The following is a 13,781-nucleotide window of genomic DNA, read 5'->3' as shown; positions in this document are numbered from 1 at the left end:
TGTGTGATTCTTTGCTCGATCTTTTGCATGTTTTCATCGTAAATACATGTTTTTGCATTCTCGAATCATATTATTATGATTATTCGTGTAGTGTGAATTCCTCTGAATGCAATGTTGTAAGATGTCCACCCCTACATTAACAATGGTTTCTTCTTTGTCACGTGATTGACTTCTCGCTGCGAGTTTTTTAGTTGACAAAGCATGGAGGTGAGTAACCAGTGTTACTGTTATCATTGTTAGCTAAATTACTCGTGTGAATAGTGCCCGTCTCAAACACCACTTCATGTATTGACGAAGTAAAATACTTCAAGGTACTTCCATCATGACCAACCGTTCACCCATTATAACTATATTATGTATATTCTCCTGGTCAGGGCCCCTGCCATTAATCAATGTGTGTCACAAGCGTTTTGCTGTAGACTGTTCTGTTTCAGTGTTTGTGTGTGCGTTTTATTTTTGACTCCATATTCTTGACCGTCGGGCATACGGATGTCATACAACGAACAGTTAAACAACGAAATGTTGGTGGTGGTGAGAATCACGTTCACTTCAGACCACAACATTATTAATCATTGTAAACATTTCTTTTCTAAAAAGCACTTGTACAGGCGCCTCCAGTGGTAGTGATGCAAAGGGTAGTTACTATTAGTTTATTACTGTCTGCAGTGTGAGATAGTACAGGATTTTTCACTGGTGGCATCATGGGTTGAAGCACCACTGCACCGTAATGCCTGGACACTCGCACGTGATGCTTGCCATTTCTCTGTGACACTAGTCCGCCATGCTAATTGCTTTGTTGATCTCGTCTGGAACAAATTTAAAACAATAACGTGCATTGATCGAAAAGTAATTCGCCTCAAATGTTGCCAAACGGAGGCGATATGAATCATCCAAACAACGCTTAGTTGATTCATAGAAGAACATCAGAGAGAAACTAAGAATTAAGGTTATAGAGACATACTGTCCTTCCACTCTCACCTGTATAGTGTGCTGTAAAACTGACATAAAAGAAATTATCCGCTGTCAAGATTGCAGTATGGATGCGTATTATTGTGAAGAATGCTGTAATTCTGTTCATAAATATGTGCAGCTGCATCACTGTGAGCAATGGAAGGTGAATAGAAAATTTGTTTCAGTACAAACTTTCAGGGCTACACCAGTATATCATTGTGATTGACCAGCATACTCCGTGTTAGCAATGCTAACTTTATATATTATCAATAAACCATGGCTAAGAAATGAAAATTTTGATTGATAGTATTTATGAAATACTATGTAAAAATTGAAAATCGCATCAAAATAATACATACAAGGCCAGTTAATCTACTTGCACTTATTACCGGTAGTATTTGTTATGATTTTTGCTACTTCGCATAATCTTGTGGGTGTTTTAGGCTCAGCAATTGTTGTTAACAGCATTTGCGAAGCGCTATGCATGGGTTTTTTCTAGAAAATCCAGTGGAATAGGGAGCACTGCAATTCAGCGGTGCCACCAAGTGGGGAAGATAGGGTTCTTCCTACTAGGGTGTAGAGTTTTTGACAATTCTAACTTAAAATGCAGCACTCTATGGCTTCCTTGGAGCCAAAATTGCTACCAGACAGGTCACAGTTGAATACTGTGGCCACATGTAATCCCTGGTCAATCAGAATTTTATGGTTGCCAGAGGATCTGCTCCCCAGGGTAAGGGGGCGCCTGGTCATGAGGGCGTTGCGCTCCTGTTCCCTTGTTTAAAAAAATCCCTGCTATGGGCAGAGGTGGAGACATGGCTAATTAAATTCAGGATGCAAACTGACTGTCAAAGTGTTAGTATGAGGACAATTGACAAGAAAAGGTTTATACTTGTTTGTTTTTTTCTTAGCCCTCCAATTTGACTAGATTTTGAAGGAAATCTTTACCCCTGCTCAAGTAATCACTATAAATTTGGTATTGTATTGTCAGAATTTAAAATTTATATCTAGGCGAGTGTAATTTTTTTTTATGTAACTATCAAAGTTGTATTCTATTCCTGATTAGTCACTGTTAATATCCTGTATGGGCATGTGTTCTTTGGACTGTTTTTGTTTTCTAGTACATGTAATTTCAATTGATCATTTTCGTCCATTCAACAGGGCTGCATGTTTGAAACTTATATTGTTCCCACTGTAATTACTCCTATTACTCAATGTAGTGAGTGCCATAGAAGTTACAGTAAACCTATGCTGGTTATTGACAAAACCGGTTTGTAGTTGCATTGTTTTATTCTATTGACATTGTGTGTGTTACCTATATAATATATTAATTTACATGTATTACTGTTATCTATACAATACAATATACATGTAATCACAACAGATTTGTTTGAGTATGTCTAGGTTGTGTATGTGGCACATTTTATTAGAAAAGTTTCAAATGTTTGACAGTGACTTGGACAAACTCTAAAAAATTTGTTTTAGCAATGGTATTGTACAAGGTGCATATCAACATGTTTAACAAATTTGTCATAAGAATTTGGCGTTTACTATCAACAAACCAGAATGCATAGATTTGAATCTGAATTAAATGACTAATTACAATTTGATTCAATTTGTTTTGTATGTTTTTTGCAGGAAGGCAGCATCAAGCTGATGTTGCATTTTGTAAATGTGAATGTGAAGCTGTCCAGCTTCGTTCCTTTGGTCTGTGGCCGGGATCACCAACCCAGCCACAGGTGGCCTTTCAAATTGAGCTAATGGAATGGTTACGGTTGCTTCAGTTGGAGTGTCAGGTTTCTGTTAAAGGATTCACTGAAATGCTGAAGAATAAATATAACAATATCTATGAAACATTTTGTGAGGTATGCTCTATTCAGTCAATGAGGAAATGGTTACTGGTACTTGTTTTTTGGGGTTTTGTCCATCAGTGTGTCAAATTATGGACATGCCTTAGCCAATTGTATTTAGGGTTAATACAAAGACTCAACATATACTCATGCATATTTTTCTCTTTATTCAACTTGTGCCCAATTTTGGCTTTCAAACTACCTTAAAACAACATTTTAAAATATTATTTACTGTTTCTTTATCCTGATTTCATTAAAACTTGTTTTTGGCATCAATTGTGGTGGGTAACTGATGCATGTCATTTTGTTTTAGATTCAAAATGGCCATTTGGCAGCCATTATTTTTTTATGTTTCAGTTGATTTGTTTCTCAATAACAATAAAAATGGAAAAGTTGTAATAGCCTGTTTAAGGATTATGATTCAATACTACCAATTTTCATTTCTTTTTTGTTTGTGAATGTGCTCGCTATCAGTTGATTTTGTTCAGTTAAATATGGCAAACACGTGAAAAATCTTAAATGTGTAAAAAAAATTTAATTATAGTCAAAAGATGTATATAAAATACTCATTCAAGAAGCAGCAGCTGAGTATCGATTCCATGTGGATATGATTCAGAATTTATGTACTGTATATGAGGATTTTGATGATGGAACAACATGTCCAGCTTGTCCTAAAGTGAGTATCCATGCATGTTATGCTTTTGCTATAAAACCATTTATTTTCACTAGCATTTTATTGTGTTTTGGTGTTTTAAACATATTCACTGTGTTTTAATTTCACGAATATATGAAGGAAACAATGAGTTTCATTGTTATCTTACATGTTCACGTAGATTTAATTTAGCATATAAAAATAGTGAAATTAAAGTCCAGTGAATAATTAATGTATTTACAGTATTCATGTTGGCATTTCGTCACTTGCTTGCAATAGTTTATTGCTGTGGCATATATTTTTTATATAAATTATATTGAATGGTAGCATTGATTGATTTTGCATATTATTTCTTATGTTGGATTTTGAGAATACATGTACTGCAATAATTATGCCAACCGACATGTGGCATAGGTTGATGTGTTGCCATGTCTAAGTGCATATTTTGCTGTATTCTCATGATATCCTCAAGTTATTGTTATACATCCCTGTTCGCATCATTTAATGTGATATAACAGCCAAAGATAAAAATGAAGAATGTTTTGCTCTGTGCATGCTGATAGCATTCTAGCGTGTGAAATAAACAAAGGAAAATGTTAGATTATGATATAAACGTGACATACTTTTACAAATACAAAGAATTTTGAATGCATTTGTGATACTTCCGAACACGTTTGTACAACCATTTACAGACAGGTAAATTATGTTGTCAGATGTAAGTTATTAGTTGGGTGACTTAATTTTTGTATTTTTCCGTACTGACATTTTATTTCTATATACTATTATTAAGTGTGCATATACAATAATTTTTGTAGAAAGGAACAGATGGTAATGTGGTATACTCAATGGATGCTGATTTTCAACTGGTTAGAAAGCATTCCTCTGGTAAATCATATGGACCACCGAAACATGAACATACTTTCTTCTTACCACAAGAAGAAGTTGACAGCCATGCTGAATCATATAACATTCAGAATAGAGTTATGTCCACAGATATATGTAACCTGTTAATGTTAATAATATCTGACCAGTTGTATGTTAATTATAATATCCTATTGTATTAGTAAGTGTTTGAGAATCTTCTTTATAGTGTTTTTGTGAACAGATCCGGGCAAGGAAATATTTATCAAATGAATAAACAATGCCCCATATATAATTGTCATGACAAGCTTGTTCATTGCTGAGCACTTCCAGGGATGTTGCCACTGCTCTAAGAAATGACCACTATGGTTATAACCATGATAATTTATTTTCACACAACTATCTATATTTTTGGTTTTCTGTAGGAATGCCACAACTTTCAAGCTGGAAGTAGTTTACGTTCCAAAGTCAAGAACCTAAAATTGGATGAAACTGCAGTGTTTGGATCTGTCTGTAGACATAACTTTCCAAAATTGTATGGAGAAAGGTGAGTCTAACACTTTGTAATTCATTTTGTGAGTAAATTTGTCTTGATCTAGAGATATTATTTTGTTTTAAATGGATACATACTGTGATCTTACTCCAGGTTGTCATATTCAGAGAGCCTTGGTCAGGAAAGATGTACATACTATACGACATTGCTTGCAAGTTAGAATCCCATCTCAAGGTTTGTTATCAAATTATTTATGCTTTATTTGTCATATATTTCAAACAACTTCTATGTTATGCTCACTTACCTATTATTAACTTTTTTAAAAAAGAAAAATAAACGTGTTGATTTGTTGAATGCTGTGAAGTTTGGAATCCCTATATTTCATTGCTATGGACATCAGATGAGCTGTCAGGTAAGCACAACCATCTATGAAAGATCCTATTTCACTTCAGTTGTTTTAGGGACGACATCAAAAGATCGATGTCGGATAAAAAACTTAATTCCTTTAGTTTTTTTCCAAACCCCCCTACCCCCCACTGAAACTTAATTGATAAATATTGGTCATGGCGTCAGACTACATTCACCATTAAATACAAATTGATAATCGGACAGTAGTATTGCATAGCAGTTGGTTGTCGGGTGGGTGTAAAAAGATTTTACAAATGCACCTCATTTGACGCACAGATTTACACTCAAACCAAACCATTTTTCTGGTTTTTTTCCCTTTTTGGTTATTTCTGTCCATGATTGGACAGAAAAAAAAACGAATTACAAATACTCCAAGATTTTTTTGACTTCATTAAAAAATAAAATCGTTTTTGTAGGATGGAAACTTTTTGAGGTCAAAACCCCCCACCCCCAAACGAAAGGAAATAAGTTTTTTATCCGACATCTTTTGACGTCGTCCCTTAGAGAACCATAACTTGACAATCTGGACCCCTGGAAATGTTTGTGTTCCTGGTCACTGCATGCACAAGTTAAACAATTGTGTGCAATTTTTGTTTTGACCTTGGTACTTGTTCTAAATTCCATCATTATTTAATTATTAAAAACAATGCATTGTTAATTTTAAATAGAAATACTGCCAGTTGGTCAGATTTATAATTTTGTGTGTTACACACATCCTGTTATTTTATCGTAGTTGTGTAACATCTTGGCAAGTTAAATACAGTCCAAGACGAATTAAAGGACTAGGATTAACAGATGGGGAAGGAATTGGACGATTGTGGTCATACCTTGGTCAGTTTTCATCACTAACAAAAGAGATGGCTCCAGAAAACAGGATTGACATTCTCACTGAAGCTCTTTTATACTATGGTATGAAAATGAAGTCTAAAATCGGTGAGTTTTATGATTACCATGCATGTTTTAAGGGTACAGCCATGAAAATAATATTTAATAGATGTTATGGGGAATGAACCAAATAAATTCAGTGACATTGTTTTCACAATAATTTAATTAAAGCTGATGTATACAAAATTATAAGTTATTTCAGTGGCAATCTTATGATGTGATATGTGTGTAACACTGAATTTGTTATAACTATTCCACGTGTGTCATTGCATGTATAATTGCCGCCCCATATAAAATCTAATAATAAATAATATAAAAGTTTACAGTTTAGGCTGAGAAAAAAAATATCTCTGTTTCTCGTTTCCTGCGCCTCAGATGTTTTTTTGTTTTTTTTCTAAAGCATTCCAAAATGCGCTTGTACTCGCACTTGTCTTGAATTTCTCCCATTTTAGTTCTGTATTCAAAAAAATTTGCCTCATTTTAAAATTTCCATGAAACGAGAAACAGATTTTTTTTTCATGGCCTAACTGTGTTTTTTTTTCATTAGTGTTTTTCACATGGTGACTTGTTTTTAATAATGCATAATAAACTGAAACTAATTTTGTGTTTTTTATTATAATAGTTTTATGAATAGTTTTAAAAAAAAATATCTATTTAATCATATTTACTGTTGGCAAAATAAAATATTAATTTTATCTTCCTTTTTTTACCGCCCGTCACATAACAAATCCAAGTTGCATTTTCGTGGGAGTATGGTGATCAAAGTACCGAAGTCTCGCACAGATAAGAAACAGGGTTATACATGGAATAAGATTTTATTTCATTTTTTTCTCTCCAATTCTTTGAGAATCATACAAATCTAATGGAAAAAAAATGTTATTTAAACTCGAGAAACAAAAAATAAAAACAGTCTGGCCTTACATGTATTTTTATCAAAAATTAAGACACAACTACGTTGACTAATATTTGTAAGCTGTATCAGTGACCTCTATTTATCCATTGTCTATAATTATAGCAGTTTGTGTATTCAATATTCATTGTCTTTCGTCCAAGTATGGGCAAGTAGGCCAGAATGTGATTATAATATTCATGCAAATTACCTATTAGTTATTCTAGGCAGTATTGTAGATCCTGTGGAGTCCCCCTTACTTTGTGGACCAACAGAAGATATACCTGGTGTCATCTCAGAAGGTAAAATAATTTAATTGCTAGTATATAATATTATTTTAATAACATGCCTTTTATATTACAATTTTTGGATCCAATATGTTTGATATTAAGAATGCAATAAGGGAAATTGGAACAAAGAATTAACTTGTAGTTGAAACCTCTTTAACAGTTTTGGTTAGTCATTTATACAATTGAAAAATGTTCCAAAATGACAAATAATTTACTCAACATATTAAATGGCATGTTTTACTGGATGAAATATTATTCACAGTTCATGGATTCTCAGTGGGATGCATGGTTGTTCAGTATCAACTCTTTGACAATATTAGGATGGTACTGTTCTTAACAATTATTGTTTATTTTCATATATCTTCATTTTTTTAAATTATTTATTTTGTATATATGTAGGTAGTCCTATAGAAGTGTTGAAGAAAAGAAAATCTGGTAAGAACAATGATATGTATACAACATTATTAGCATGTTTTGAATGATAATCATGATCACTGTGTCGCCAAGTGGTTATCTGCAACATTTTAATATGATGAATCATGAAGTGAATGTAGTAACTGATAAATGTCTCAACATTGAGCGTTATAATATTCAGAATAAATTGTGTTGCTCTATTTTAACGAAAATAATTTATGTTACAGTTTCAAGTAAACAACAAGTCAAAGAATAAATCTGGTAAGTACATGTTTATATTTGTGTACATAACATTTTGAACAAAAAAATTTGTAATGCAACAAAATTAGTTTTTGCTTATGTACCGGGTATACCCAATATGATATTTGTTATATAGATCTTTCTGGTTTGCTGAATAAGGTGATGTCTTGAGCCGAAAATGCAATCAAAGTATTGACAAAAAAAGAAAAGAAAAAATCAAATAATTCCGGTAAGTGTAATGTAGATTTAATCTAGTGTTGAAAATCTAAATATGTAATACCGATATTGGTATTAGTACTGAATATGTCAAACTATTGTTTCACAGTATAGATACTATATATTATAATAAAAACATTGTGTTTACAAAGAAAAACTACTTTATTCTGTCACTTGGTAGTTAACATACATACTTGGTAGGTAAATGAAAAATAGAAAAAAAATCAATACAATCGGTATATTCCTTTGAAAACTATTTATGTGGATCAATTGAAGCTACAGACCAGGTACCCCTGAATTTGCATGAAGTGCTTCAACACTGTTGTTACACTATACCCCGGCCTTTCTCACATACTATATTCATTTTATTTGAAGCATATCTCCAATAGAAGCAAATACGAAAAACAAAAATTACATTTGTTGACTTATTCTGACAACAGAAACACATCTGTCATTTTTATTTAGAACAAATAGGTAAACATGAAATAGTAAAATTAAGTGAAAGTGAAAATAAAGGGTTTGTGCTGTTTTTAGTTCTAAATACTTTTCCTACATTATTAGTTTATTTTACAAATGATACAAAAATACAATCTGCTCTACCTTGCAGTATATTTCACCAAAGTTGCATATTAAGGAAATAAAGACACATCTCAAATCACAACCTAGTCGGGGAAGGAGTACCAAAACAATCACATTTTTACCTTTGACACAATACATCTTATATTCCAATAAAGGCAACTAAATTTCAGTAGTGCAAATGTAGCTGCACAATAAAACATATCAAGTTGTGGGAGGCATGCGCCCTCATACCCTGGGGAGCAGATCCTCTGGCAACCATAAAGTTCTTAATATTGACCAGGAATCACATGTGGCCACAGTCTTCAACTGTGACCTGTCTGATAGTAATTTTGACCCCAAGGAAGCCATAGAATGCCCCATTTTAACTTAGAATTATCAAAACTCCACACCCTAGTAGGGACAATCCTATCTCCCCCATTTGGTGGAGCCACTGAATTGCAGTGCTCCCTCTTGCAATTTTTTTTAGAAAAACCCTTGTAAGTATATTGTTTTATTCAGGAGTCGTCACTGTTGAAAAGGTGCTGAGAAGAAAAATGATAAATGGAAAGAAGTACTGTTTCATAAAATGGGTTGGTTTTGGAAAAAAACACTGTACTTGGGAACCTGAGGAAAACTTAGAACAAGTATAAATAATCAATAGATTCTTCTACTTTATAGTTTTAAAAAAAATGAGAAACGCTTTTATTAGCAGACGCTAATGTTTTTTATTTTTTAAATAAAATGTTATTTTACAAGAAATATTTTACCTGTACACTTGTGTGCGTGTGTGGTAACAATGTTGTGAACTTTACACCGACTTGTGACGACAGAACCTACATTGTGACGACCCTCACTATTTTCACAGGATCCATAGCGTTGGGAAAATCCTTTGAAAGTCATTGGATTTTTTGAGGTCTGAAAAGTCTTTGACTTGCCTTTAAATTACAGGAAAAATAAAAAATCTTTAAAAAGTCTTTAAATTTCTTCATAGTTATTACTGGGTAATTCATTTAAAAAAAAGCCTGTTTTTTCTCGGAAACTACCATATCTTCAGAATGTTGATGAGCTTTGGGGATGATGTTGGCCTTAATTAAGGGTCAAAATGTTTTGGGGGAGAAAAATGCAAGAACGTTTGGGGAAAGGTCTGGAAAAATCTTGGAAATCACTTGGCTCTTGGTGCTATGGACCCTGCTACATAATTTATATTAATATTTAATCAAATTTAAGTTTGCGAAGCTTGGGTTTAGTAAAGGTATGGTTTGATTTATATTAATATTAATATAATTGTACCATACCTTTCTACCAATACTAAACCTAAGCTTCACAAACATTATTATGTTCAGTCACGAGATATTCAACTTTTATTTATTGCATTCTTGTTGAGTTTAATTAAGCTCCAATTAAAGCGCAACCCTAAATAAGAACATGTTTTAATCGAGTTCACATCGCAACTACTAGTATATTAAAAGTTAAACGTGTATGTGTGTGTATTTGGGAGAGTTATCCAGATAGTGGCCTGATCCTAACATTTTCACTTTGACTTGAATTATTTTTACACCTCTTACCAGAGGTGACTGTTTCCCATTGGCGTTGTGCATGTTATATAAACCATGGCCTACCAAAATAATAATGATTTATTTGGGTGATTAATAGTTGGATTATTTCCTTAGGAAAGGCATACTCTTTGACTTATCTCCCGGTTTAACTCTGTCTAAATGTAAGCTAAATACCAGTAGGTCAGTATTTCTGATGCATTATCACTGTGGATTGAAAATTATTTACTGATGAAGAATAAAGTCCTTCGCATCTATAAGTGTGAAATTTGTTTTTGGAATATTTCTTTTTAGATAAAATTATGATACAGGTACATTTCATTATTTGGAGTTTTTCACCTTTTCCAGACACAATCATAGTAAGAAAAAACCTAATTTGTTTATTCACAGATGTGTTATTCTTGCTGCACTAATGGAACTGCACTAGTCAATCTTAATGAACAATCAACTTCCTATATAGTGGTAAATCATTCATAAGAATCAACCCTGAAATGTATACCCTCAGTGCAATGCTACTATGCAAAATTGTTTTGGAAATAAGCAGTAGAATTGGTTCTTCCTTCACCACTTAATGAACACTGGGGGGCGCTTTCTAGAAAGAATAATTATTTATGTGGACTTACAATAGGACTTGTGAAGTAAATTATCTATCAAAATGGGATATACTTGTAACACTGGGTATCTGTACTCAAAGCCTGCCTGAACTATGCATACATGTGACAATTGTTTAGAGGATACTTTCACACAATCAGTAATTACTGATGTGTAACAACGAATGAATTTCTTGGCAACTCGCTTGAAAAGAATAAATTGTTTTTTTTTCAAGGAAATCATGCAGGTAGAAGGTTCTCATTTTACTAGTATATGATATAGCTGTAATTTCATGCTATTGTGCAATACAGTATATGACTTTCCTACATGTATCCATCCGGGGGGGGGGTGTGCGCACATTGATGTTTCATATGTATACGTGTCGCTAAAGGGGTCCCACATTCACCGCTTCTGTCTGAAAAGGGGTATGTTATTTTACCCTGTCTGTTTGAAAAGGGGTAACCTTTATTCATTATTTCTGTCTGAAAAGCGGTCCATATTTTCCAAAGACTGTCTCTAGAGCTTGAGTGATCTAACAATCAAGACAATGAAGCTAAAGTTCATCCCCGGGAGTCCATCAGCTTTTCCCTTGGTACCATTTATTCTTACTGTAGGGGTTTCAAACTACCAGCTACACACCCGTCAGTATATTTTGTGTAATTTTGAGTCTATTTTCATTTCAAAAATTCAACAATGTCAATCAAACAAACTCGAGGAACATTTTCACGTACAAAGGAACCAGTAGCGTATTGTACCCGGGCGTAGTTGAGGTCCGAGTGAGTCCGTCGGTGAGGGCGCAATAGAAACAGTATGTCCAGCAGATAATACATTTCATTCTTTTTTTTTTTCACTTCTACGATTTTTCGTACAATACAGTCATGCATCGACCCCCAACTGGTAATACTCTGATGTGTGTGTATATATTATACAAATAAGATATTTCAGGGGATGTTTCCCGGCTGTTGACAGGGTTGTAGCCTGACGAGGTCGCGTGAGTTAATCATTATCAGTCAGGCCTGATGCCGTCCGGCCGGCGAGGGCCTAATCACGCCTACATGTCCGGCTAGTATGCAGGGGTATGTCAGAAAAGTAGACAATAGTATTGTCAACTTTAAAAATGTTGTCAAAATCCACCGAGGTTTACGTGAGTTACAGCCTCGAAGCAACATAAGTTCTATTCATGAATTTATCTATTTTTGTCCACACTTTGTATGAAAGTACGTAACTTTATCTCATTAACCATAGGGTCTATACATAATTCCAAGGTTGTTGGTAAAGAGGCAAGTACCGGATGTAATACCGAGTGAGCAAATGTTTTTCCGAGGCAAAGTGAGGGCGAAATGTCAACCGCAAATCGTAATGGCGTGGTGTCAATCGCTGTCTTACGGAAACGATTGACATAACGCGATAGGTGTTGATAGGAGTGATTTCATACTATTAAATCGCATGATTTGAAAAAAATCAATAATGGTAATTTTAGGCTATTTAGGGTGTCAATGAAATACGAGTAAATTCGTTTATAAAAGTTTATGTATGTACGAAAATTTTGACGTATAATAGATCCAGCTAGAATAATAAAGTGACCTAAACATGGGATCTTTGTGCACGCGAATCGTAATGGCGTGGTGTCAATCGCTGTCTTACGGAAACGATTGACATAACGCGATAGGTGTTGATAGGAGTGATTTCATACGATCGATTCGCATGATTTGAAAATACAAAATAATGGTCATTTTACGCTTATCAATTCACCAAAGAAACGCAAAAAAGTTTGATTATCAAAGTATATATAATTGCAATTAACTGTACATGGCTGAATCCCACCCACAAACCGTACATTGACCCAACAGATCCAAGGGTTAGTGGATTACATCGCGCCGACCAGTGTCTATTATGTGGTGTCATCCCCTTCGCAATACAATCGATTGACATAGAGTGGTATGGTAGCATATGATTGGTGTCATGCCTTCCCATAGCATGACACCATAATACATGACCTCGTTTCAAAGGTATGAATCGAACAGGATCGGGTGAAAAACCGTCGATGAATTATTTCACTTTCTTTATTGCGATGTATTTTTGCAATGTCAGTCAGCATGAATCATCATCACTGCACTAAGCAAATAATTATAGTTATCAAGTCTGAAATTAACTTATTCGTGGGATTACAACTTTAGGGTTGTTTTTCCTGCATACTGGTGGAGCACTTCTAAAAGTGAAATGACGACGTCTTACGATGAAAATCGTGATATCACCTTACACTGTGGTGATATACTTTTCATATATTTACTGTCAGTATATGGATTAGCTTGGAATCCAGCCTTTCAGAGTGCCGTTCCCAGTGCATGCATAAAGGGTCTGATGAATCGCTACGTGAACACGTAGACGACACAGAATTCTGAGTCATCACTGGTTAACTATCTTCATGACTTCAGTACGTTATAACGGGAACTCGCATTTGCAGACTGACCACTACGTAAAGCACAGCCACAGCCTTCCAAACTGGAGAACTAGTCTGAGTCTTATTCGTCTATACATCTACGGTATACATGTGTGTGATATGGTACTGGACTACTTTCAGAGTTTACACGGTCTGGATTGCTGTTACAGTAAACGGATTTAAACGTGTGGTGTATCCAACAAAAAGATACATTTACTGGTTAGCAATATTGATATATTTACAATGTTGTATTGCAAAAAACGAAGATAGAATAACATTTTGAATAATAAAATCGTCATGCAAATGGTAAAATACCCAATTGTCAAAATAAAATCACTACGTTCTAATACACGTATATGAACATCAGTTTTACATTTCGTAAACTCAATTTTGTTTCTCTAATTAAATCATAAAACAAGCTACAATAAATATTTTGATTTTGTACTTGCTTGAATTTAAATCAGCAATCAGAAATTGAAGATCAATTTAGAGT

The 13,781-nt window shown here is 34.0% G+C and overlaps 1 protein-coding gene and 1 long non-coding RNA gene across 3 annotated transcripts; both read left to right on the top strand.

Moving 5' to 3' along the window:
* Positions 1-54: 54 nt before the first annotated feature.
* Positions 55-5,038, top strand: LOC144348100 (uncharacterized). Its single transcript, XM_085499121.1, has 7 exons — positions 55-207; positions 2,110-2,218; positions 2,587-2,813; positions 3,343-3,474; positions 4,266-4,335; positions 4,737-4,858; positions 4,958-5,038. The coding sequence occupies exons 1-6, from the start codon at positions 202-204 to the stop codon at positions 4,763-4,765; spliced, it is 573 nt and encodes a 190-aa protein (XP_085355247.1). The 5' UTR covers positions 55-201; the 3' UTR covers positions 4,766-4,858; positions 4,958-5,038.
* Positions 5,039-5,129: 91 nt separating this feature from the next.
* On the top strand, positions 5,130-9,463 carry LOC144341732 (uncharacterized). 2 transcript variants are annotated; one of them, XR_014929406.1, is made up of 7 exons: positions 5,130-5,216; positions 5,946-6,145; positions 7,205-7,288; positions 7,676-7,711; positions 7,918-7,951; positions 8,090-8,159; positions 9,224-9,463. It is a non-coding gene; the product is annotated as an uncharacterized LOC144341732 (long non-coding RNA). The 2 variants fall into 2 exon arrangements; XR_014929407.1 differs by having other exon boundaries at positions 8,067-8,159.
* Positions 9,464-13,781: the final 4,318 nt, after the last annotated feature.

The sequence above is a fragment of the Saccoglossus kowalevskii genome, chromosome 5 (genome assembly GCF_978046115.1).
Source record: "Saccoglossus kowalevskii chromosome 5, keSacKowa6.1, whole genome shotgun sequence".
Classification (NCBI taxonomy): domain Eukaryota; kingdom Metazoa; phylum Hemichordata; class Enteropneusta; family Harrimaniidae; genus Saccoglossus; species Saccoglossus kowalevskii.
Note: the sequence above shows the minus strand (reverse complement) of the source record. Positions and strands in the feature narration are given on the sequence as shown.